This window comes from Macaca mulatta, chromosome 4 (assembly GCF_049350105.2).
Source record: "Macaca mulatta isolate MMU2019108-1 chromosome 4, T2T-MMU8v2.0, whole genome shotgun sequence".
Taxonomy (NCBI): Eukaryota; Metazoa; Chordata; class Mammalia; order Primates; family Cercopithecidae; genus Macaca; species Macaca mulatta.
Window position 1 is genome coordinate 115,301,675 of NC_133409.1, and position 25,310 is coordinate 115,326,984.

General features: G+C 38.6%; 1 protein-coding gene across 12 annotated transcripts in view; it reads left to right on the forward strand.

Annotated features, from left to right (window-relative positions):
* COL9A1 (collagen type IX alpha 1 chain) overlaps positions 1-25,310 on the forward strand; it is a 177,486-nt gene that overhangs the window by 141,207 nt on the left and 10,969 nt on the right. For all 12 annotated transcript variants that reach the window (XM_077999781.1, XM_015136653.3, XM_028847450.2 and 9 more), the window contains 8 exons: positions 9,214-9,267; positions 9,892-9,963; positions 10,470-10,505; positions 11,191-11,235; positions 12,626-12,658; positions 17,078-17,224; positions 17,425-17,479; positions 19,250-19,438. In XM_077999781.1, coding sequence (XP_077855907.1) covers positions 9,214-9,267; positions 9,892-9,963; positions 10,470-10,505; positions 11,191-11,235; positions 12,626-12,658; positions 17,078-17,224; positions 17,425-17,479; positions 19,250-19,438 — 631 coding nt within the window. The remainder of the gene's footprint in view (positions 1-9,213; positions 9,268-9,891; positions 9,964-10,469; positions 10,506-11,190; positions 11,236-12,625; positions 12,659-17,077; positions 17,225-17,424; positions 17,480-19,249; positions 19,439-25,310) is intronic.

Consider the following 25,310-nt stretch of genomic DNA (forward strand, 5'->3'; position numbering starts at 1 on the left):
GATGGAATTGTGCAACCTTCACCCCAATCAAGTTTAGAATATTTCCATCACCTAAAAAAAGAAATCTTATACCCACCTCCCACCTGTAGTCATCCATCATTTCCTCTTAATTCGTTCGGTTTTAGACAACCACTAATCCACTTTATGTTTCTATAGATTTGCCAGTTCTGGAATTTTCATGTAAATGGAATCATACAATATGTTAGCTTTTTGTTTTTTAAAAATAATTAATTAATTAATTTTTTAAGAGATACGGTCTCTCTCACTCAATCACCCAGGTTGGGGCGCAGTGGCGCAATCATAGCTCACAACAACCTTGAACTCCTGGGCTCGTGAGGTCCTCCCGCCTCAGCCTCCCGAGTGACTGGGACTAAAGGGGTGCACCACCACACCTGGCTAATTTTTAGTTTTGTTTTGTAGAGATGGTGTCTTGCTATGTTGACCAGGCTGGTCTTGAACTCCTGGCTTCAAGCGATCCTTCTGCCTCAGCTTCCCAAAATGTTGGGATTACAGGCATGAGCTACCATGCCCGGCTATATATATATATTTTTTTTCCTAATGATTGGCTTCTGTCACTTAGCATAATGTTTCAAGGTTTATCTATGCTGTAGCATGTATCAGTGCTTCATTCCTTTTTATTCTTGAATAATATTTAATTGTGGGGATTAATTATGTGGATATATCACATTTTATTGATCCATGCATTGGGTGATAGACATTTGGATTATTTCCATTTTTTTGGCCATTATCAAACGTGCTGCTATGAACATTTGTATACAGGTTTTTGTGTGGACTTATGTTTTAATTTTTCTTGAGTGCCTACCTAGGAGTGGAATTACTGGGTCATAGGGTAGCTGTGCTTTGGAGAAACCACCAGACTTCTCTTAGTGTGAGTTTGTAAACTTGTCTATTTTACAGCAGCCATAGCAATGACTATTTTCTCACTATATACAGTTTAACCCTAGAGAGAAATTGATTAGGAAATTAAATATTATACACTTAAATTTGACTTTAAAACATTCTCTCTGGCCTTCAGTTTCAGTTCTTATTTTCAAAGGCTGCTGAATAGCCAAAAGAACTCCAAGTGGGAGCACAGAAACATTTCCAAATATCATTATTACTTCTTTTGAAGCATTTCTTGGGCCTGTGGAATGAAGATTTTCATACTTGAGAAAAGTGAAGTATTCCAGGTGTCTTGTGGCATGAGAATGGAATTTCTTCGCTTCTCACAGATATTTGTCAGCCAACTTCCACCAGGTGGTTTCCTGAGATTTCTGCAGCCAAAGCAACGAGCTCATCATGCCCCCGCTCTCTTGCTCTGTACTTCTTTTATCCTTTTCTTTTGCTTGAAGCTTGTGAATTTCTTATTAAAATACTTTCCATAAATTAACTGTCGAAGCAATGACGTTATAGCCAGATCACATTTCTAAAACAATGAAGATGCTATATGACAAGCCCAGGAAGATTGAGCAGTGTGGGGCCATTAGAGCTTTGTGTGTTTACTATTACATCTCTTATTCATCTTATTTTATTTTATTTTAAACAGACTCTCACTCTGTTGCCCAGGCTGGAGTGCAGTGGTAAGATCATGGCTCACTGCAATCTCCACCTCCTGGGTTTAAGTGATCCTCCCACATTAGCCTCCAGAATAGCCGGAACTACAGGCGCACACCACCAAGCCCAGCTAATTGTTGTATTTTTTGTAGCGACAGGGTTTTGCCCTGTTGCCCAGGCTGGTTTCAATCTCCTGAGCTCAGGCGATTCCCCCTTTTTGGCCTCCCAAAGTGCTGGGATTGCAGGTGTGAGCCACCTCGCCCGGCTGTATTAGACACTTTAAAGAGCAGAAAGCTCCATATAATTAAAGGAACATTGACTGAGCACTTGTGGGCCAGGACCATGCGTGAATATAAAACATGACATGGAGTAGGGAGAGCTGCTTGGCATGGGCTGCATAAAGCAATGAAGAACCAGAGGCAGCACCTCAGGAGAGGATGGGGTAGGGGGTTGATTCTCCTATGTGAGGAGAGGCAAATCATAGGAGGTTATGCTGATGCAGGGTTTTGGATCTGATTTTTTAGATTTTGATTTTTGAATTTCTGTAAGAGTCCAAATTCTTGCCATTGCTCCTGTCCCTGAGGCTCAAAACCTCGGCATTTTCCTCCATCACATTTCCTATCACAAATAGGACCCGTTGGTTCTGTCCTCTTTTCAAGATCTCTTACATTTGACTCTTCATTTCCATTCCCACTACTACCACCCTGGCTCAGGTGATCACCCGCTGCTTGGATTACTGCAATTGTCTCACTGGCTGCAGTCTTTCCTTTCTCTACCAGTGTCTCCCAAAGGGTATTGCTGCAATTTGGGCTGGGCTAGTTCTTTGTTTTCCAGAACTCTTGCACAGGGCAGGGTGTCTCACATCCATGACCTCCACCCTGCATGAATATCAGTAGTGTCTCCACAGTCACTGGGACAAACAAAAATGCCAAACACAATTCCAAAGGCCCTGGGGAATGATAGTTCCCTGAGTCTACACACACCACCATATTGGTATTTCCAAAGTACAGTGTCCATACTGACTTCTGCCCATTTAAAAATCTTCAATGGATTTCCACGGACAGTAAGAGAAAGTCTAAAATCTTAAACTGTCTGTTAACTTCCCAGTTTTACTTCTCATTTCGGCTTTACTCAGATCTTGTGTTCAAGTCAGGTTGGACTGCATGCTAATTCTCAAATACTCTCCGTACCTCTTTCCTGTAGGCCAGACCCTGCATTTAAATGGCTCTTTTCTTCATTTCTCTGACTCAACATTCCATAAGCCATCTCAGATGTAATTGGAATGTTAATTGCATCATGAAAACATTTCCAATTATGCCCTGTCCCCCAGAGAGAAGTGATCTTTCCTTATTCTGAACTCTTGTCGCCTTTGTACCCCATGCCGTGGTAACTGCAGAAGATGCTAGTCATGTCCGTTTCACCGCTGTGTTTCCCACCTCGCTTTCCTCAGGGCCTGCCATAAGGTAGCGCTCAATCAATACTTCTTGAAACAAACTGAATTGGAGGCATAATAAATCCTGCCATGCTGTTTTTGTTGGTAATAACTGACTTCTCACCTGCTATAAAATTTTCTGAAAAATGTCATGATAGGTTATAAATATTATAGTTCTGGAGCAGAGTTTTAACACCACATCCACTTACTGAAAGACACGTTTGTTCTTTCACTTTACATCATTAAATTCAGTTTTGTAGATAAGTTCATACATTTTTAACAATGCCTCACATGTTTGATCAGTTTTTCCTGCAAATCTAAAACAAGCTAAGAAGAAGAAATGAGCTACTGAGGCATGCGGGTTGGAGATGAAGACATGAACACACATTTCTAATGTGTCCTAGAAGCATGTTTTTGAAATTAAGTGGTATTTCCTTTAATGTTTGCCAATATTACTGCAAAAATATAGTCCGTTCGTTTTGGTGCCTCCAGTGATTTCGTATGGGTGCCTGCCTTTATGACGTGGGCTATGCTTCTGTATTTCTCTATGGCACTCCCCTTGGTTTTCACCTGGTCTGGGTGGCTCCTGGTTTTGCACAGGCACATGACCTAAGCTTTTCATTTGGTCCTATCATGTGGTAGCTCTTGGTCCACTTCTGTCTTCCTGGCTTCTGAGAACTTGCCAGGGCTTTTGCTGAGTGGGTTGTGTTCATTCTGCTCTCATGGCTCTGACTGGGATGAGTTTCATGCTGCTCTACCTCAGTTTTCCGAAGATGATACGTTCCTTGTGTACAGAAGCCTGTCTACTTTCTCTTGTGGTCCTTTACCACCCCTCCAACACCAACAGAGATCCACAAATGTTGTATTGTGAATGATCTAAGCCACCCTCCCACTCCATCTAGGCACTGGCATGTTTCCTCTGTCAACAATTTGTGAAGCTGATGTGTGTGATGATTAGGGTTTGGCCAGATTTTTTTTCTGCCTCTGTATGAGGGCATATATCAACCTACACAAGAGAAATATGCAAACTATATGATGTAAAATTGAATAGATTTTAAAAATATCTTTGTGACAAATGTAAATGTTACCATTCTAGTAGGACTAATACGATCTTTCAATGTTAACATGAAAACGGGTTTATAAAAGCAGCAATCTATAGAAATCATAATTGATCTCCTGGGTTAATCAGCACTCTTTTGGCCAGAGAGAGGCACTTAATATATAGTACATGCTAAGTATAGTGATTTATAATTTCCAACTTGTGAATTGGAAAGGTACTGAAGATCGTGTTCATTTTTCAGTTAGCATTTTGGGTAGTTGGACAAAGACAACAGCCATTACAAGCTAGAGCATGATGGAATAAAATCCATTTATTGGGAAAATAATTTTGGCAATATAAGTATAATTAAATTAAATCTGATATTTTCTGTGATCTTTTAAAAGTCTAACAGTTCCATTTTAAAAGGAAAACCTCCAACTTGAATTATTTAGCTGTAAGTATTTTTGGAAATAATTTTTACAAAATAGCACCCAGTATTTGTTTATAAAGAAGTTGCCTGCTCGATGATCAGTGGTGTTGACAGAAACTGGAGACATGAGGACTAAATACTTATTTTTTTCCAAGCACAACTTGGGCTTTTAAAGAGACTTGGGGGATTTGAAAAGCAAAGAACACTTAATTTAACATTCGGTTAAAAATTTTTTTGACTGATTTCTTTAGTAATTACCTCAGATCAATATAACTAACACTTCGACTATGCTTACTATGAGACAGGCATAATTCTAAGTGATTTATGTCTTTTAACTTATTCAATCCTCAGAAAAGCCCTATGAGATAAGTACTATTTTTATTCCCACTTTATAGATGAGGAAACAGGCACGGAGAGGTTAAGTTGCTTGCCTGAAGTTACCAGATGCATGGCAAAATCAGCTTCAGACCAGGCCACTGAGCTTAGCGTTCATGTCTTCAGATCCACCCTTGCATGCCTTCGTAGCTCAAATCATAGCTCCACAGGATGTTTTTCGGTTGAAGTTTGCTTGCTGAATGCTGATGTTACAAGACATATTGAGCAATTATTTAAAATGTATGGAACTTTGGTGGTGGGCATTTAACAGAAGTCTGAGTAAAGCTGGTAAAGGCAAACAAATATAACATAAACGCATACAGATTCCTGGATCTTACCCCAGACCTGCAGACTTACAATCAGAGGGCAAGGGGCCAAATAAAGATAGGGAATGGGGAGATGGTGCTGGGGGAAGGATATCTAGTGCAATGTATTTCTAAAGAACTCAGGGGATTCCTTTCTCTACCAGTGTCTCCCAGAAGGGTATTGCTGCAATTTGGGCTGGGCTAGTTCTTTGTTTTCCAGAACTCTTGCACATGGCAGGGTGTCTCACATCTATGACCTCCATCCTGCATGAACATCAGTAGTCTCTCCACAGTTACTGGGACTGCACCATGGGAATGCATCACTGGGAATGCATCATGCATAGCTGAGAGTCAGTGATAGAAGGTCGGCATCTTTTTGAAAGCCCAGATTGGCTCCTTCTTCTTTGTTTTTGTTTGTTTGAGACAGAGTCACACTCTGTTGCCCAGGCTGGAGTGCAATGGCAATCTCAGGTCACTGCAATCTCCACCTCCTGGTTTCAAGAAATTCTCCCGCCTCAGCCTCCCGAGTAGCTGGGATTACAGGTGCCCACCATGATACCCGGCTAATTTTTGTAGAGACGGGGTTTGACCATGTTGGCCAGGCTGGTCTTGAACTCCTGACCTCAGGTGATCTGCCCACATCAGCCTCTTAAAGTGCTGGGATTGCAGGCATGAGCCCCTGCACCCAGCCCTGATTGGCTTCTTAAAAAGAGATGAGTTGGCAGATGTGTCTGAATTTGTTGGGGGATGTATGTGGCAGCACAGAGCATCCAAGATAAATGTACAGCCTTTGGTTATGGTTCATCGTTTTTTTTTTTTTTTTTGAGATGAAGTCTAACTTTGTCGCCTAGGCTGGAGTGCAGTGGCGTGATCTTGGCTCACTGCAACCTCCACCTACCAGGTTCAAGTGATTCTCCTGCCTCAGCCTCCTGAGTAGCTGGGATTACAGGCACCTGCCACCATGCCAAGCTAATTTTTGTGTGTTTAGTAGAGATGGGGTTTCACCATGTTGGTCAGGCTGGTCTCGAACTCCTGATCTCAAGTGATCCACCCGCCTCGGCCTCCCAAAGTGCTGGGATTACAGGTGTGAGCCACCGTGCCCAGCCAATTCATCATTTTTAATGGTAGGATTTTTCCTCTATTCCAGTTTCTTCTGATTCTTTTATTATAAATTGGAACTCTTGTTGTCATGGGGTTTATAAATATTAGCAACTGGGAAGAATGGCCTTTTCCTACCACCCTCTTTGCCCATATCTGAGAATACAGTTATCACCATGGCTGTTGAAGACTAAGAGTTTTAGCATTTATTTAGCACACTTGTGGTTACCAGTGCCATGGGTAACCCATTTACACCTGAGGTTGCAACTTTTTGAATTTTTACAATCAGAGCTTGGCGATGACCTTGAGCAGCAGGATATAAATAACTCCCACATGCGTAATTACTCCCTGAGGAATGTGTTTAGTCTGTGTTTTCAGAGATAACTGTTTATATCTTGATTATTTATGTTCATCTTAGCTTAGTAGATGAAACTCCAGAACTTAGAGAAAGAGTATGCATGTTCTTAGAAGACAAAGAAATCACATGAATGGGTATCAGAAAATCTTGCCCTAACACCTTGTTTGTAACTGTTTGGTCACTCTTGGGAAAATAAACATTATCGTTTTTCACAGTGAGGTGATTTCTGTAAAATCACCTGCATTTAGAATGGCCAAGGATGTATAAGATAGAAGTGAAATAAAAATGAGGAACCACATGCTGTCCATTTGTGCAGTAACAGGGGAGTAAATGCTCACAATTTTACTGATTCTTCCCTCCGTGCTACGTATGCTGGGCTCTTATGGGTACACAAGTTCAGCAGAGCAGGCTGTGTATGTGGGTCTCTGAGCTGTTCATTCATATATATTACCAAGGGTCTGCCACTGATTGGAAAGCACTTATAAGCTACAATAAGAACTTAGAAAAGACAGAGAAAATAAGAGTCCAGCAGAGAAAATCTTTGTTATTCACTGGAAAGATAATTAATCCTCCCCCAAATAAATCAAAGATTATACAGTCTCTTATTTTAATTTAGCCCTTTTGTTTGTGGAAGAGAAAAAAATGTACAATAATCATCTTTGTTTTGGATAAGATAGCATAACGGTTCATTTATTTAGAAATGAATACTTGAGAATGTGCCAAGAACTGAGCTTTCCCCTTCTGATATTAACTTTTCCCCACCAATTACTGTTAATTGTTCTGTGAATTAAAGTCACATGAGCCCAGTGATATTTATGATGTCAATCATGATGCACTTGAGAAATTATTTCAAAATGCCAACAGAGCAGATATGATGAAGAAAATCTATCTGGAACTTTGAAGTTGCAAAGATGGGGTAGAACCCAATTTTTATATTTATAGATGGATAGAGGAATCTATCACAGGGGCTAGTTCTCATCTAGACTCACATTCTCCCAGCATCCACCCTCATGGGGCACTGCCTCTGGCTTGCAAACTGGTCATGAGGTTAAGGACCAATGCATCATCCCAAAGTCATATACCAGACACAGGTTATTTATACAAAGTTGCTGAAAAATGTTTAAGAACATTTAGTTTAAATCACTTGTAAGTCATATGAAATGACTACCATGAAATTATTGCTAATACTAATTGCTAGATTGTTGTGAATTGGCAAATAGTTCTTAATCCTTTAGAGAAATTCAAAATTCAGAAGGTTTATGGATCTTGACACTTTGTTAAACTTAAATATGAATAAATAGCATGAGTCAGAAGAATCTTATCAGAAGCATTTATAAATAGTAAACATGAATATGGAGTTGTCATTTTACAGAAAAATTAACTTGAAGGACTCCTTTGAGTTTTGTATATACCTTCCAGGAAATGTGATTATTTATCCAATAATGTCAGTGTTCAGCTTAGTTGAACATGCGTTAGAAATAAAATGAGCTAGTCGGGCGCAGTGGCTCATGCCTGTAATCCCAGCACGTTGGGAGACTGAGGTGGGCGGATCACCTGAGATGAAGAATTCAAGACCAGCCTGGCCAACATGGCAAAACCCCATCTCTACTAAAAATACAAAAATTATTGGGGAGTGGTGGCATGTGCCTGTACTCCCAGCTACTCAGGAGGCTGAGGCAGGAGACTTGCTTGAACCTGGGAGATGGAGGTTGCAGTGAGCCAAGATTGCACCATTGTACTCCAGCCTGGGCAACAGAGCGAGACTCTGTCTCAAACAAATAAACAAACAAAAAAATTAAGAAATAAAATGAGCTTTTGTCAGATTGTCAGATTGCATAAAATTATATGAAGTTCTCAGGGAAAAAAGTTGAAAAGTTCATGTGTTTCTTTTTCTCAATAGATCAAAAAAGTTTAGTGTTTCAAATAAAAATTTGAAAGCTTAGAGTTTCAAATGAAAAATTGAAGTGGGTTCACAAAATAAAATTACTTTTGGTGTATCTTCGTTATAAATTCTACTTTCGGAAGTCTGTTTAATCTTTTAAGATATGTTTAGAACAAAAATGAGTAGAAGAAAAAAAGTTTTACTCAGAAACTTTACAAATTTTTACCATCTGTGTCTTTTTGAAGCTGCAGTAGTAATTTAAAGGCAAACATATCTATTCTGTGTTTCTTTTTTCACTCTGTTGAGGTTTAAGATCATTTGCCAGATGTTGCTTTGAAATGTTCTGTAGACCTGAAAATGTATTCTGTGTTCTAGGCACTGTGCAGAATTCCAAATTAATATATAGCAATCCCTCAAGAACACATAATCGAAGTGAGGGCTTAAAACATGGGCACAAATAACCATAATACAAGTTAGGATGTGCTTTAGATGTTGAAAGCGACTAATTGCCATTTCATATACATGTATCAGCTGTCGTTTCTAAACATCTGTAATCACAGTAAAGAGCATTCGAATCATTCAATGCAAGATGAACACAGGATGCTGTAGGCACTATGTATGATGGCCTGTGCCTTCAGCTGAAGGGAAAAAACCTAGGTAGGATGTTATTTTATTTACATAGTAACTAAGCATTTGAATTTTGGCAAAACATCCAGTTGACAATGTTTGTGTTTTTACAGGGCAGTAGAGGAGAATTAGGACCAGTGGGATCCCCAGGCCTACCAGGTAAACTGGTAAGTAAAAAAGTTTCCTTTATTTGCCTTCTACGAAACACAATACATTTTTAAAAATAAGCAAAAGGAGAAAACAATTTACAATTGAATTACCTGTACTTGCTTTCTCTTGTTATGTGAATATGTGGACAATGTAAAGCGGAAATTTCAAATTACAGGTAGGATACCCTCAGAGGGTGTTTTAATCCGTGTGGTTTGTAGCATCCATTTTTAAACCTGGAGAGATGTGAAGTGCTACATTTGGCCTCTCGTTGTCCTTGGAATGGCAGAAAACAGAGTGAATGGTGCCTTTTACTTCTTGTGCAGTGCTTGTTTACACAGCGAGAGGAGCAGCTGCGCCATTGCAGGCAGTGGGGGTGGCGGGGGCTTGACTGAAAGAGCCCACTGTTGCCAAGGAGTGCAAGGGGAACTGAGGACCTCAGGGTGGAGTGAAGGCTGGGAGAGCATTGGCCCCTCCCTCTTCTCCTGAGAATATGAAAGAGAGGCAAACCCAAGAAGCAGAGTTCAACCCACTGCAGCACGTTTATTTTAGACACAAGTCAACACACCCAAGGTTGTTTCTGCCTTCCGTGCTTTCAGTGTTGCAGTGACAGTAACACCGGGGACTTTGTGTTTGTTTTCCAGGGTTCTCTGGGTAGCCCCGGCCTCCCTGGCTTGCCTGGGCCCCCTGGACTTCCTGGAATGAAAGGTGACAGGGTAAGAGCTCCAGCACTCCAGAAAGTTCTTTATTTGGAAGAGTGATTTCTACCATGTTGAGAAACAAAGCTTGCTTTTGGCCCCGTGGAGAATTTTCTAGAATTTATCATAAAGAGCTATCAAGAAAGGTATTTTAAATTACTCAGAGTTGAGATTAAGAAGCAAAGTCTATTAATATAATTTAACAGAAGGAAAGAAAACCTGAGAAAAGTAAAAATTTCCGTTGTACACACTTTCTATTTAGCCCTCAATTTACATTTACACTAGTCAAATTTTATGAGGATGTGATCAGAGAATGCCCCAAGTTCCAGAGACTCTTGGAAAATTGTGACCTAAGGTGGAAACTTATGTTTTGGTCCTGATTCTTGTTGGGTGGTGGGGAGTGGGAACGTCCTCTCCCATCACATTATCCGTACTTGTGCTTATCCGCCCACCCAATAAGGTTCACTTGAAATTATATAAACAGTTGAAAATACTGAAAAAGTATTATATTTTATTTATTACAGGGTGTAGTCGGTGAACCGGGTCCAAAGGGTGAACAGGTCAGTCCTATTATTTAATTGGTATAAAATGCAATGTTTGATATGCACCATTTCACAAGCAAGGGGGAATGGCTGGTTTATGGATGTTAATAAAACCATGGAGGCTAACAGTTTTTCTCAATGTGTTCATAGTGAGTGAAACCTGGTGTTGAGTTTGGTCCGCGGCAATTGTTTACTATTTTAACAAGCTGGAGCTAATTATGGCTCTGCCTCCAGGACTGCACACTGTCTTTCCTTTGAGGAGGGTGGCTCTGTCTCTGGCTCACGGAACTGGTTTATTCATGTCTGATGGAGCCTTCCACAGCCACATTAGAATGTTTTAGGTTTTTCTTGATCAAGACCTCAGCAAATAAACTGTTTGTATGAATTAGACTCAGTCCTTTCTCTGGGTTCTTCTTCTACTGTGAAAGCCCTATTTCAAGGGCTAATGATAAAATTGTTGAATATGGTCATTTATCCTTCATTCTAGCTGAAACTCAGCCTCACCTTCTGGCTTTCCCCAGGCTATTTTCTGATTGGGACTAGCCACTGACAGCTAGATTGGAAAGCCGCTGAGAGCATTTTGTATTTCTGCATGATTCTGGGAACACTGTGGGCACTTATGAATGCTTATCAATGTTGACTGGTTAAAATTGGGCAATGGGACTAAGAATTTTAAAATGTAACCTTTTATCTTAATTTTTAGGGTGCCTCTGGTGAAGAAGGTGAAACAGGAGAAAGAGGGGAACTTGTAAGATTTTTTTTTTCTGGTTAATGATGAAGCCTTACTAATTTTGAACTGTGTTAGAAGTGTGTGTGTATATATATAAATTCTTATTTTCTGGACACTGTTACCCTCACTGCCTTCTTTAAAGGTTATGATGTTTCTCCTATCAGTTAACAAAAGTCTCCCAAGACTGAAGCCAAGATCAAGTAAAGCAGAGAGGAAACACTGCCAAATTGATAGATCTGGCTTTAAACTTTTGGAGAATAAAAGTGTTCCCTTACAGATGGTGAATCCTCTGTGGCTTTATGTCTAGACATTCAAGGTGATTCTTACATGACTATAGAAAGTCTATGAATAATAGTGCTCTATCATGAAAACAATATTCAAGTTTTATTATGGTTAGAAAACTGTGACTCACAAATCTGACCAAGGGTAATCTCTGTAGTCTAAAACCCTCCGAAGAAGTGACCTCCATCTCCAGAGGAGGCTGCTGCCTAATCTCCAGGAAAGGAATACAAATGAGAACAAGTTCTCTCCACTGCTGGAGCTGCTTGGTTTGCAGGCTCATCATTATGGTTTTGACACAGACTAATGTGACTTAATGTGGAAGCTTATGTTTTGGTCTTTTGGGGTAGTGTAATAGATTTTACAGAAAACAGTTTCAGAGAGCTTGTAGGGCAGGAAAAAAATTCTAGTAATGTTGTTTTATTCTTATTTTCAGGATTTAGAGCTAATATAAATGTAACATCTAAATTAGTCAAAGCTTCCCAACTATTAAGTAAATTCATAAGAGGATTATTCCGGTTTCATCTTCTGCTAAAATTGTTCATTTTATAGGGTCACGTGATGTTTTAAATCATTGTTTTGTAGTGGAGGTAAGCTGATATGCCAACACGAGCTGAATTTATCTCTAGCATTAGTGGTAGGAAATTTTCAAGGTTTTTTTTTTTTAAAGCATAAAATCATGCATATTTGGTTTAGTAGACTTTTGGGGATGACTTTTAAATATTGTTTGAATTACAAAAATGAAGTCGTCAGGTCCAAATGTCTGTTGTGTTTTATAAGAGAATGCTATTTTAATATCTTTTGCCTTCCATATTTTTAATTCTCGACACCTAGCATTTGAGATCTGGATGAAACCCTGGAAAGCTCTGATTCAACCCTTTTATTTAACAGATAAATTAGCCAAAGGCTGGGAGGTTACATAGCTTACATAGCTTACAGAGGGTTACAGAGTTAAGCAGTAGAGCTGAGATTAGAATCCAAAATTGGAGTCTAATTTTTTTTTGCAGTGCCAGAGTTAATCTGTTCATGGTTTTCTATATTTTAGTAGCACAGTAACTTTTAAAGTTTTTTCAGGAAATTATCAAATGCAAACACGTTGTTCTAACATAAATTTCTTTTATTGATTTAGGGAGATATAGGATTACCTGGCCCAAAGGGATCTGTGAGTATGGTGAACAGTAATGGTATAAAAAATTAAAACTATTAATAAAGCTGTAGAATATATAATGCTCAGCTTTATGAAATCATTACATAACATTCAATTCTTTTTTTTTTTTTTTTTGAGACGGAGTCTCGCTCTGTCGCCCAGGCTGGAGTGCGATGGTGTGATCTAGGCTCACTGCAACCTCCACCTCCCAGGTTCAAGCGATTCTCCTGCCTTAGCCTCCCAAGTAGCTGGGATTACAGGCATGCACCACTATGCCTGGCTAATTTTTGTATTTTTAGTAGAGATGGGGTTTCACCATGTTGGTCAGACTGGTCTTGAATTCCTTACCTCAGGTGATCCGCCCACCTCAACCTCCCAAAGTGCTGGGATTACAGGTGTGAGCCACCACATCCAGCCAACATTCAACTCTTAAAGGACTTACTTTCATGGAAATAAATGCCTAAATTTGTCCCTTATGTAATGGATTAATCCAATAGAAAAATACCTCATAACTGTGTAAATGGATTTACCTTTTGAACTAACTACTCGAAAGGAAGTGTTTTTTTTTTTCCCCCCATATTGTAAATGACTCAATAAGTGTTACATGGTAATACTCTAATGTCCTCTCCAAATGGGTCATTTTTAAAGAACTGACTTGTGCTTTTGGTGTCAACAGTATAACTAAATTTCATTGGCAGTTATACCATTGAAAAATATTTCAGTAATTGTCTTAATCTCTGATGTGTTCTAGATGGGGAAGTAAGATAGAGGAATAATGCATAAGAAAATATAACAGAGAATTATTAGAAGTAGAAAATGATCTTGTTCATTTTTGTCATTTTATAGAAACTAAACTGGTGTCCTTAGAGATTAGATGTATTCAGAATTATAGAATCACTTAGTAGGAAACCTGAGATGACTTACTAATTGGAAATGAATTCACATCTAAAACCATTAGGAATTTAAGAAAGTATGAGGAGAAAAGATGAAGCTCAGATCTCAATCTCAAATGCCACTACCGCCAGCTTCCATCAGTTTCCAAGTCCTTCCTGTTTCTGGAATCTCCTCAACCCTTCTCTGTCCCTGTCCAACATATTATCCTCATGGCAGCCAATGTCATCTAGATTTTGAAAAAAGATAAAACCTCATCTCCTACATACCTAGAACTTCATCCATTTACAGTTCTTTTTACATGCTGTTTAACACCTTGTTCTGGTCTCCTCTTCCTCTTAGCTACCTCCTACTTAAGCACTTAGATCTATCCTCAGCTTCACTTTCTCCAGGAGGACCCAATCAGACTTGGCCACAATGCCTAGCCTTGGGCTGTTTGCAAACGACAGAGATGAATATTGTTACTTTGTATTAACTTACCTGCCTCTAAAAACCATGTCTCAAGTTTCAAGTAACATTTTTATGCCTAAGAATTTTTAATAGAAATGGTCGAAGGTTGAGAAAAATTTAGAGTAAACCTTGATTGAGTTTAGTAATAGAAATCCTACTTCACTATCTAGAAATGGTAATGTTCAATAGAAAGAATTCAAGCTGTAACAAAAGAAAAGTTAATGAACCGTGCAGTGACAAGAATAAATTAATTGCATTCAAATTTGCATATAATATTAGGAATTAGCCCTTGATTCATCTCCTTCCCCACCTGTGTCTTACCTGACACTGCCCAGGTAATATGAGTGAAATTGAAGTCTACTGTCCCAGAATCCGGGGAAATTGTTACTAACACAAAGACTTTCACTTTCTTCATTGATTTCAGCATAAACAAAGTTGTGAAGTAGGCGATGTCTGTAACCTGATTTCTGGTTCAGTATACCACTCCTCAGTTGAGGAATTCTTTCCCAAAGACCCAGGGTCCTGGCCATATTGGCCCTTAATCTCTTCATTAGGAAGTTCCCATCTCTTATTGTAGCAGTATTTCAGTCACTACCAGCAGGATTATACACTCCATTGTGGTCTCCTTTGTTTTCTGTCAGTTCTTCAGTATATTTCTGAGTTCATTTTGTCGTCTCTTCCGGGTTCTTTTAGAAGTTGTTGGCCACGCACGGTGGCTGATGCCTGTAATCCCAGCACTTTGGGAGGCCGAGATGGGTGGATCATCCAAGGTCAGGAGTTTGAGACCAGCCTGGCCAACACGGAGAAACCTCATCTCTACTAAAAATACAAAAAATTAGCCAGGTGTGGTGGCACACACCTGTAATCCTAGCTACTCGGGAGGCTGAGGCAGGAGAATTGCTTGAACCTGGGAGGTGGAGGTTGCAGTGAGCCAAGATCGCGCTATTGCACTCCAGCCTGGGCAACAAGAGCAAAACTCCATCTCAAAAAAAAAAAAAAAAAAAAAAAAAAAAAAAAAAAAAAAGAAGTTGTTACAGTTTTGCACCCTAGGCACCTGACAATGTTGCAGCCTTCTATATAGGATACCTTTTCCTTGTCCTGCTGACAGTCTTTCAGGAAGTCTTTTAAACCATAATTTCTTCATAGAAACTATTTTGGCAAGTTGACTTAGATGAATATCAATTTCTTTTGCATAAAGAGAAATTGGAAAAGCACATTTGCTGAGCTTTATTTGGATGTGTCTAGTAAAAGCATTGCTTCATCACCTTCTTCAGTTTAAAGTATTTGTTTGAAAGAGCCAGGTTTTCTAGATAAACGATGCATATGAAAAAGAAGCAGGATTAAATTGCTTTACAAACATTCATATCTTGAACACTAGCATTCCCTTGCTACCTTGTGTTCTTTTATCTTCTCATTCTTATTCTGAACAGCTGCAGTACATTAGAGCTATTCTGCCACAAATTCTACCAAAAGAATTTAACAAATTTTTAGTTTAACAAAAAGTGAATTAATTTGGTCTCTTTTAAAACATTTATCTTAGATGATTCTTTTGAATGCTTTTAGTGGTCTGCTTTCAGCTGAAAAAAAAATCTAACTTGTGTTTGCTTTTATGCTAAGGAAACACATGGTTTACTTTTAACTTCTTTAATATTTAGATTTTTTTAACTTCCTTGATACTTAGATAAGTTGTAACTTTCTTTGGTCAAGATTTTTTTTTTTTTTTTTTTTTTTTGAGACGGAGTTTTGCTCTGTCACCCAGGCTGGAGTGCAGTGGCATGATCTGGGCTCACTGCAAACTCCGCCTCCCAGGTTCACATCATTCTCCTGCCTCAGCCTCCCAAGTAGCTGGGACTACAGGCACCCACCACTACGCCCTGCTAATTTTTTGTATTTTTAGTAGAGACGGGGTTTCACCATGTTAGCCAGGATGGTCTGGATCTCCTGACCTCATGATCTGCCCACCTCGGCCTCCCAAAGTTCTGGGATTACAGGCATGAGCCACCGCGCCCGGCCTGGTCAAGTATTTTAAATGCAGCATTTTAAATGCGGTATTTTAAATGCATTGATTTAGTTTAGTAATTCCTGGATATACATGGCATCTTCACATTCTCTAAAAAAAAAAGTTATAAGGGCTAAATAACTTATGTTCTTGGAAATATCTTTATTTTATGCTTGCTGCATTATTGATATGCAAAGTAACGTATTTTGTAGGAATGCAGGGGCTTTTGTATAGCCAGGAAATGTTAACAAGCTTATTGAAAACTAAGTTACTCTTAGAGAGTGACTTAAAGTATGAAGTGACTTAAAGTATGTAGTTTTTTTAAAAAAGTAGTATTCCAATAAACATTTTGCAAGAATAATTATCCCCAAAAGAAAGATGATGATGATGATGATGATGATTATTATTATTATTTTGAGACAGAGTCTCACTAGGTCACCCGGGCTGGAGTGCAGTGGCGCAATCTCTGCTCCCTGCAACCTCCATCTCCTGGGTTGAAGCGATTCTCCTGCCTCAGCTTCCCAAGTAGGTGGGACAACAGTTGTGCACCACCATGCCCGGCTAATTTTTGTATTTTTAGTAGAGATGGGGTTTCACCATATTGGCTTGCCTGGTTTCAAACTCCTGACCTTGTGATCCGCCCGCATCGGCCTCCCACAAGTGCTGGGATTATCAGTGTAAGCCACCGCACCCAGCCAAAAGAAAGATATTTTGAAAGTTAACTTGAACTAGATTTCTTTTTTTTTTTTTTTTTCCTTTTTTTTTTTTTTATTATTATACTTTGAGTTCTAGGGTACATGTGCATAACGTGGAGGTTTGTTACATATGTATACTTGTGCCATGTTGGTGTGCTGCAACCATCAACTCGTCAGCACCCATCAACTCGTCATTTACATCAGGTATACTAGGATGTGTAAGTTGTGTGGCATTATGTGTCTTCACCTTGCGGTGAAGGTTTTGTAACCTCTGAAAGAACACCTGTTAGGATGCAGAATGCAGGAAGCCCCAAATTTCATGTAAGTGTTTGTATGAGTATGAAGCAGGCACATTCTTTATGCTTAGCCCTGGTTTGATAGTGTGCAATTGTGTTCCAGGCAGGTAATCCTGGGGAGCCTGGCTTGAGAGGGCCTGAGGGAAGTCGGGGGCTTCCTGGAGTGGAAGGACCAAGAGGACCACCTGGACCCCGGGGCGTGCAGGGAGAACAGGGTGCCACCGGCCTGCCTGGTGTCCAGGGCCCTCCGGTGAGTGGTGGGCAGCTTCTGTGGTTTCCCTTTGGAGGCTCCATCCCACTGCAGCAGGGCTGTTCTAGGCATCAGCTTCTCAGCAAGTTCTCTTGTAAATCCAGCCACCTGGCTCCTTGCAGAGTCTGTCAGTTTACAACTTAACAATGTTCTCTTTATGATTTTGTGCATAATCTGCCTTTTTTTCTTTTCTGTCGCAGGGTAGAGCACCGACAGATCAGCACATTAAGCAGGTTTGCATGAGAGTCATACAAGGTAAATAAATCACAATGGTTTGACTTTTTCCACCATCAACTCTTGTTTCTTAAGATTTTATTCTTGCAGATATGCAAGGGTAAACAAGAGTGACTTTTGGTATGCCTTAAAGACAGGATATTTAGGGTAATATTAATGCCAATTCTGTTTTATCCAACTATTGGCATCCACAATAGTATATAGTCCATAGCCTCAATGTAAAATATTACCCTTCTGGTTATCCTGCCCCCCCCTTTTTTTTTTTTGCCATGGGGGTTAATTTATAACAAAGTGCGCGCACACACACACACACACACACACACTTTTTTCCTTTGGAACACAAATTCTTAGTTGTCTCTCCCCTCCTTAAGACCCTACCACTTAGTGTGTACCTAGCATTGACCTAGGCTTTTTCTACGTTTTGTGAGAAGTACATGACTGACTCCATGCCCATAAGAAGCGTAAGGACATTATCTCCATCCATGTACACATATGTAAAAAAAAAATCAATAACCAGCATTTACCAAAATTATGACACATTTTCATACTTGTTAACCCTTGTCAAAATGTATCTGTAACTATGGCAATTGTTATTTGTTTCAGAATTGGTCTAGTTACAAAAACACACAGAAAATGAAGATGTACAAAAGCACCCTATCGCTGAGGAGTTCTGTCACATTGAAGCCTACAGTTAGTGATAGTATTCTGGTGTAGCTAACTTTGTCATGAAGAGATACTCTTTTGTATGCTCACTAGACAGTCTAGTTTGTCTAGGAGACTTGAGAAGTTTTCCAGAACCAAATGGGAACGAAATATTCACTTCTATATTTGAAAAGCAATATAGGTCTCTTCATTGCAGACATTTTGTCCCGAACGTCTATTTTAATTTTAAACATTACATATCTAAAAAATTATGATTCGATGCAAACTCTTCTTATACAAGCAAATTTAGAATACTCACATTTAAACAATTTAAAAATGTTGGGTAGAAATTTGTTTCCATTTCATTTTCTCCTTTACCCTCTAAGTTTAAAAAACATTACATGAGAATATTTCCCTTAGAATGTTTTCATGGGGAGATTTTCTTGTAGGCCATGGCTTTCGTGGGTGATTCAGAATCTATTTAATGGTTCCTGGAAAAGCCCACACAGTTATTAATTTTTAAGACTAACTCTGACCATTCCCAAGAAACAAGTTATTTTTAATGTTTGCTGTCTATTTCAAGCATGGAAAAAACTTCTGAGAAGGAGGATTTATAAGAGGCTGTGACTCCTGGGGATATTTCAGTTTATATAATATCTTCAAACTAAGAACATGAGGCGAGGTCTCAAATGGTGTCTGAATATTAGTTCTAGACGATGTCTTTGGCTTTTAAAAACTGTCTGGATATCTGCTTCCACCTATGTTAAGAAACTCATTTGTCTTCCCATCCTGGGTTTTCAGATACCCAGCTGGTATTCAGACGACATCCTTCCAGAACACCATTCACCCCAAAGCCTTAGTTGAAGATTTTTGTAAATCCCGGTCCCTGCTACCTCCATTCCTGCGCCCTGACTCTGTCTCAGAACAACAGGACCAAATATATCCAGGGAGAGCTGCATCAAACAGCACCAGCAAAGCTTCCTGGCAGAAAGCCCACAGAGAAATTATCCAACTTTATTCATGTCTTACCACCAGTTTTGAAGATCTGGTGACACATTTAGAAAAAAGTCATCTGGAATACTTCTCTTTTCATTAGAATAACTTTTATGTTTCTGACACTTCTGGGTTGTTTTGTTTATTCTCTTTCAGAGCATTTTGCTGAGATGGCTGCTAGTCTTAAGCGTCCAGACTCGGGTGCCTCTGGGCTCCCTGGAATGCCTGGTCCTCCTGGTCCCCCTGGCCCTCCTGGAGAGAATGGGTTCCCAGGCCAGATGGGAATGCGTGGCCTTCCGGGCATTAAAGGGCCCCCTGGTGCCCTTGGTTTGAGGGGACCTAAAGGTAAGTCATCTTGCCCACGTGGAACCAAAGAATACAACCTTTTTCAGATGTATAATCTGTATCAAGCTCAAGGAATTTATGTTTTACCAATTTCTGAATATCCAGTGAGATAAGATGTATTATTCTCTTTTACAACAGTGATGGTGAAGATTCAAAAACTGTTATATAATATTCTCTTGTCCCTGCTATACCACAACAGTAGACCAAATACTAGAATTAAAGTCCTGTGTCTTTTAGTACTGATCTTTTTCGATTACACTCTACCTCAATCATGGTTCAAAACAAAGATTATGGGATCTGGTAAATGATCATTCAGCTTTTTTTTTTTTTTTTTTTTTTTTTTTTTTTTTTAAGACCTTGAAGTCATTGTCGAGCTCCTCTAACATGGCAACCATGCTTAGGATGTTTGTAGTTGTTATTTAAACTAACAAAATGTGTTAATAGGACATAAGAAAAACATGAATTGGAGCTTCCTCCTATTTTAAAATATCACATTGGATATTTAGTTTTGATGGGATTTTTTTCAGCTCTGAAATACAATCTAATGTAATTTCTTCTTTAGTACGTAAGATAGTTTGTTCCTTCCATTTTTATTCAAAGCAAGTTAAGCCCTTGCATCCAGTATTTTGCAGAAGAACGGGGCTATGAGTGTGTTAGGTACTCAGCAGGACTGGTGGAAGAACTGGCTGCCTCATTTGGAGTCTGGTAGTTGAGGGGAGTAAGTACATCAGCTTGGAGTGTATATGCCCTAGATACTTTACAGAGAGGACTAAATAAAGTGAGTAGTTTCTATGTCATGATGAGTGACTGACATCTTTCTGGGGAACTTCAGAAAGACATGGCATCAGAAACAAGAGAGGGATTTTTGTTTTCTTTTTTAAGTACTGCGGTGCTCCAATTAGGGATAAATATTATGGTATGAATGGTCAGAGGGCAAGCAAGCCGCCTTTTTGGATCTATAAATGAATTGCTGATGCAGTTGGCTAACTAGACCTTCAGCTGGAACAATTTATTTAATTACTTTTTTTTTGGTGTGTTCAGAGCTTCATGTTAAAAAAAATGGGGTCTAACTGAGACCTCTTATAAGGCTGGCATGATTTCAAAGCTTTGGGAGGCTAGACAAAATCAAATAGAGTGCAGACTGAGGGTAGAGTTTTTCTTAAAGAGAACTGAGCACTTTCTTTGAAAGAGTCACGTACCTATTCATGTTTGTCCTGCTTTACTAGTTCAGGAGCTCATGCCTTAGGTGCTCTCTCTATGGTTAGTCTCAATTCACTCTGTAAATAATTTCTAAGAAACTCTACAGCCTTAGGTAGATTGTTGACTTCGTTGGATCTGTTGTGCTGAAGTGGCTGGATCATGATGACTCAGACTTTCCTGAGTTCACTTTAGGGTAGTGGTTCTGAAAGAGCTGTCCCCGGAGCAGCGGTGTCACCAGGGACCTTGTTAGGAAAGCAGATTCTCTGGTCCATGCTGGGTCCACTGAATCAGAAACTCTGGGCTTGAGGTCTAGCTGTCTAGTTTAACAGGCCCTCCTGGGGGTTCTGCGGCACCTGGTGTGGAGCAATTGCCCATTTTCCTACTGAAAGGGAATGCGTTATGGGGCCTACAGACATCACAGCCCTATTTTCTTTGGTTAACAGGAAGTCTCCTTGGGGCAGAGCTTAACTGTGTTTGAGCCAGTCACAGAACTCTTCTTTAAAAAATGAAAATGCCAATGTCACTTGCTAAGCTAAGACAGTCTAAAGCTGCCTTTGTCAGCCTTGCCTGCACACTGGAATTGCCTGAGGAGCTTAAAACCACTGATGTCTGGATCCCATTCCCAGAGATGCTGATTTTATTGGCCTGGGCATTGGGATTTGAAAATATTCTCCAGGTGATTTGACTGTGCAGCCAGGGTTGAGAACCACTGGAAACAATGGTGAATTGTTTGGGGAAGATTTAGCAACAGTGACTTGTGGCTAGGTTGGCTTGGGTTGGCTCTAGCAGATGAACCTCAGTTTGAAAGAAAGAAAAATAAATTTCTATATTTGGAACCTGGAAAATGTCTGTAGCACTAAGTTCATTCGTCAAGCATAGCTTGATCATATGAGGTATTTCCCCTTAATTTTTCTTCAGTATTCATGACATAATCTATAACATGAAGTGATATAATTCTTTTCTCTTTTCCAAAGGATTTTTTTTCTCCATCCCTTTCTCGTTATCAGATTCCTTTAAAGCAGTGTCTTCTCTCAGTTTAACTTCGGAGAATTTGGGGTGGAGGTAGGGAGGGGTAATTAAATTTTTAAAATCAATTAACACTGTCATACTTTTGGAAATGTATGATTTTAGGCAGCTGGATTAGATTCTTCTTGTCCCACCACATACATTAACAGTAGTATTTATTAGAAAACATATAGCTTTGTAATATCCAAAGGGTAACAGCTGAAATTTCCCTGAGAATAAACATTCCACCATTTTGAAACTTAAATTTTCAGTCAGTTAGAGGAGAGATGTATTTCAGTATTGCTTGTTGGCTTTTTTCCCCATCCCTGGTAAAGAAGGGATGGTATGAATCTTGCTCTACCATCTAGCCACTTTGAGAGCCTTTTTCCAGAGAAACTGCTACATAAATAACAAACAAGTTTTATTATGAATGCTTGAACAGTTCAGCCTATGTCTTAGTCACTGTTTTTCTCCTAGAAAATACTCTGAAGAACACAGTAGAACATTTTCAATAAGAGCTAGTAGAAATATGCCTCAAATCATAGTCAAAGCTTAGGTTATGTCTATAATTTTTCTGTTTTTCACTGACATGCTTTATACAATACTATACAAAAATGTTAGGGCCCAGGCTCAAAACCTGAGAGATATCTAACTGGCCTTATGTTCACTTTGCTTGGTATTACATTGGTCTTTTGTGTCATAAATATTAGTTTAAAATATTCACAGTGTTGATTAATTTTAAGTCCCTTTGAGTAAGGCTGTATATTTTTAGATATTTTAGTGTGAATCAAACAGACACTGCAATATGTAAATGAAAGTCTGAGAAAACACACGTGTCATGATTATGACTAACACCTTTCTCAGTGATAATCTGTTTACATGGAGATAGAGCATCAATGATAGCTCGTGAATAAATGAAATAAATAGCAACTATAGAGCAATGAGAATTTCCACTCATTTATAATGAGCTGTTTTTCTGCTCAAGCTGTGTATTTTTCTCTGTACATTATCTAAAGCTTATTTTACAAGCTCTTTATGCATATTTTTTGACTGAGGAGGATAACACAGCTGGACCTTTAGTTCGCTGAGCTGGTTTTTGTACATCTCAAAAGAAGACATGACTAGGGTTTGAAGTAGTAGATTAACCTTGTCGATGGAACCAACCTGTATGCCGGGTTTGCTGTGGCGTGGCAGTTTGCCAAATGGGCTCTGTTTTGGAGCTCATCTTAAAACTTGTTTTTCTCTGACTGATAACCAAAGACATAATCACAAGAAAGACACTGGTCTTATTCCTTGAAGCAACATTAAAAGTTGGTGTGGCTTCATGCTAAAATGTACAAACAAGTTTAGCTTTTACTATCAGTGTAAAAGCCACACTTTAATTTATAATGTTCATCTCATGTCTTCAGAAAATGTGGCACATTTAGAGAGTCTGTTCTCATTTCCAGCCTCCAGAATTATAGTGATACGACACTCGAATTACCAAGTTAACAAGAATGCTTATGCCATTAGTTTATAAGATGTTAATTGTCATATCTTCCTAATATTCCATATTGATGATGAGTGTTAAAAAAACTAGCTTATATAAATATGAGTTCAACCTGAGTTCAATCCTTCATAGTATTTATATAAATTTAAATTGTTTTGAAATGTGGTGAAATGTAGTTGATCATAAAAACATTCACGTAAAGACATTCACAGCTAAAATCAAAGTATGGTGACTAAATATTCACTTCAGAATTAGAGATCTTTGACTATCTGAGTGCAGACGGTTATACAGATATTTTTTCTATTTTTGTTGTGTACATGACTTTGTTTTTAAAATTAGAACAAATTTGACTTAATATTGAGTGAGGCTAAGTTGATACAAATGTTTGGGAAAAAATGGTCTGGATAGAATTTATTGCAAGGTGCCATTGCATTTTCTAACAGCATAATAGAATAATGATATACTACTGTACTACCGGAATAATGGGATAATGCCTTCAGCAAAGAGCAGCAGACGCCATTTAGGACCAGTTAACTAAGGCAACAATGCATTTTGTTAATGAGCCAAGTTGCTGGGTTTGGTATCTTTAGGGGCTGGGATAATTAATGTGACTTTGTTCCGTCCCCGCTAAATCCCCAATTTCAATCAACTGTCTTGTAAATGTCTTGCAAATTCACATGGTTCATTGCAATCCAAAGTATGTTCCCTATAAACAATGAGTCAGTAGTGAAATGTAGACACTGTGACAACACACTTTATGTTTTTAAGATTGATTAATTTATATTTCATAATACTAAATTTATACAGTTCCAAAAATTAACAACGTGTAAAAAAAATATTTAGTGAAGTTTCTCTCGCATCCCTGCCTCCTATCTGCCTAATTTCCTTTCTCCTTCCCACTAGGTAATCAATACTATTCTTTTCTTACATATCCTTATAAGCAATTCTATATAAGGATACATGAATATGTATTTTTTCTACATCCTTTTAAAAATGAATCATATTGTTCTTTAGCAAGTGTTCTGGAACTTGCCTTTTTCACTGAACAGTATGACATGGAGACCATTCCAAAGAGCTTCCTGGCTATTTCTTCACTGCTGCATAGTGTTCTGTTGTGTGGAAGTTCTGTAATGTATTTAACCTTTTCATGGACAGAGATCGTTTCGAACCTTCTGCTGTTATAGCAGGGCCACAGTGAACCCCATTGTAGGTATTTCATTTTTGTATAAAATAGCAGCATATACTCCGTCTGTATGTCTATGATAAATTCCTAGAAGTAGAACTGCTGGGTAAAAAATTTTGATAGCTATTGTCAAATTACCCTCCAATGGGATTGTCCAAATTTATACTCTTATCAGCAATTCATGACAGTGCATTTTCCACAGACTTGCTAGTATATGTTTAATTGAACTTTGGAATTTTTGCCGATCTTATAGGTTAAAATAGCATCCTTTTCTTTTTTTTTTTTTTTAACAATTTGCATTTATTTTGTTATGAGAGTGAAGTCAGGGAATTTTTCATATTTTTAAGAGCCATTTTTACTTCCTTTTAGTGACATGCCTGCTCATGTATTTTGGTTATTTATTTATTTTTTTTGCTGTTATGTTGTTGGCCTTTTTGTATTGATTTTAGGAACTTTACATATTTTGCATCTTAATAAAAAGGCCAATCTGAGGTCATAATTCTCCCTTGTTATCTTTTGATTCTTAACTTACACTTAAATACTTGATCCATTTGTATTTTATCCTGGAATAGGGTGTGAGGTATAGATCTAACTTTTCTTTACTCACTTCTTCCAATTCCATTTACTGAATTGTTCAACTTTTTCCCACTTTAAGACACCACCTTCATTATAAACCCAAATCCTGTATGTATTTGGGCCTACTTTTTGGGCTTTCTATTCTGTTTCACTGGTCTGTGTATTCAGAGACCAACACCACACATTTTAGTTGATTTAATATCTGGTCAAATTAATTCCCTTCATGTTGCTTTTCTTTATGGAGTTTTGTGGCTTACTCTGGCTTATGTGTTTTCTACATAAACTTTAGGATCTTCTTTTCTGATAAAAAATGGGTTTGTATTTTTAATAAGATCATGATGAAAATTCAGCTTGGGGAGAACTGGCAACATTTTATGATGATGTCATTTCTATTTAAGAATGATTTTCAAGTCTTCTGG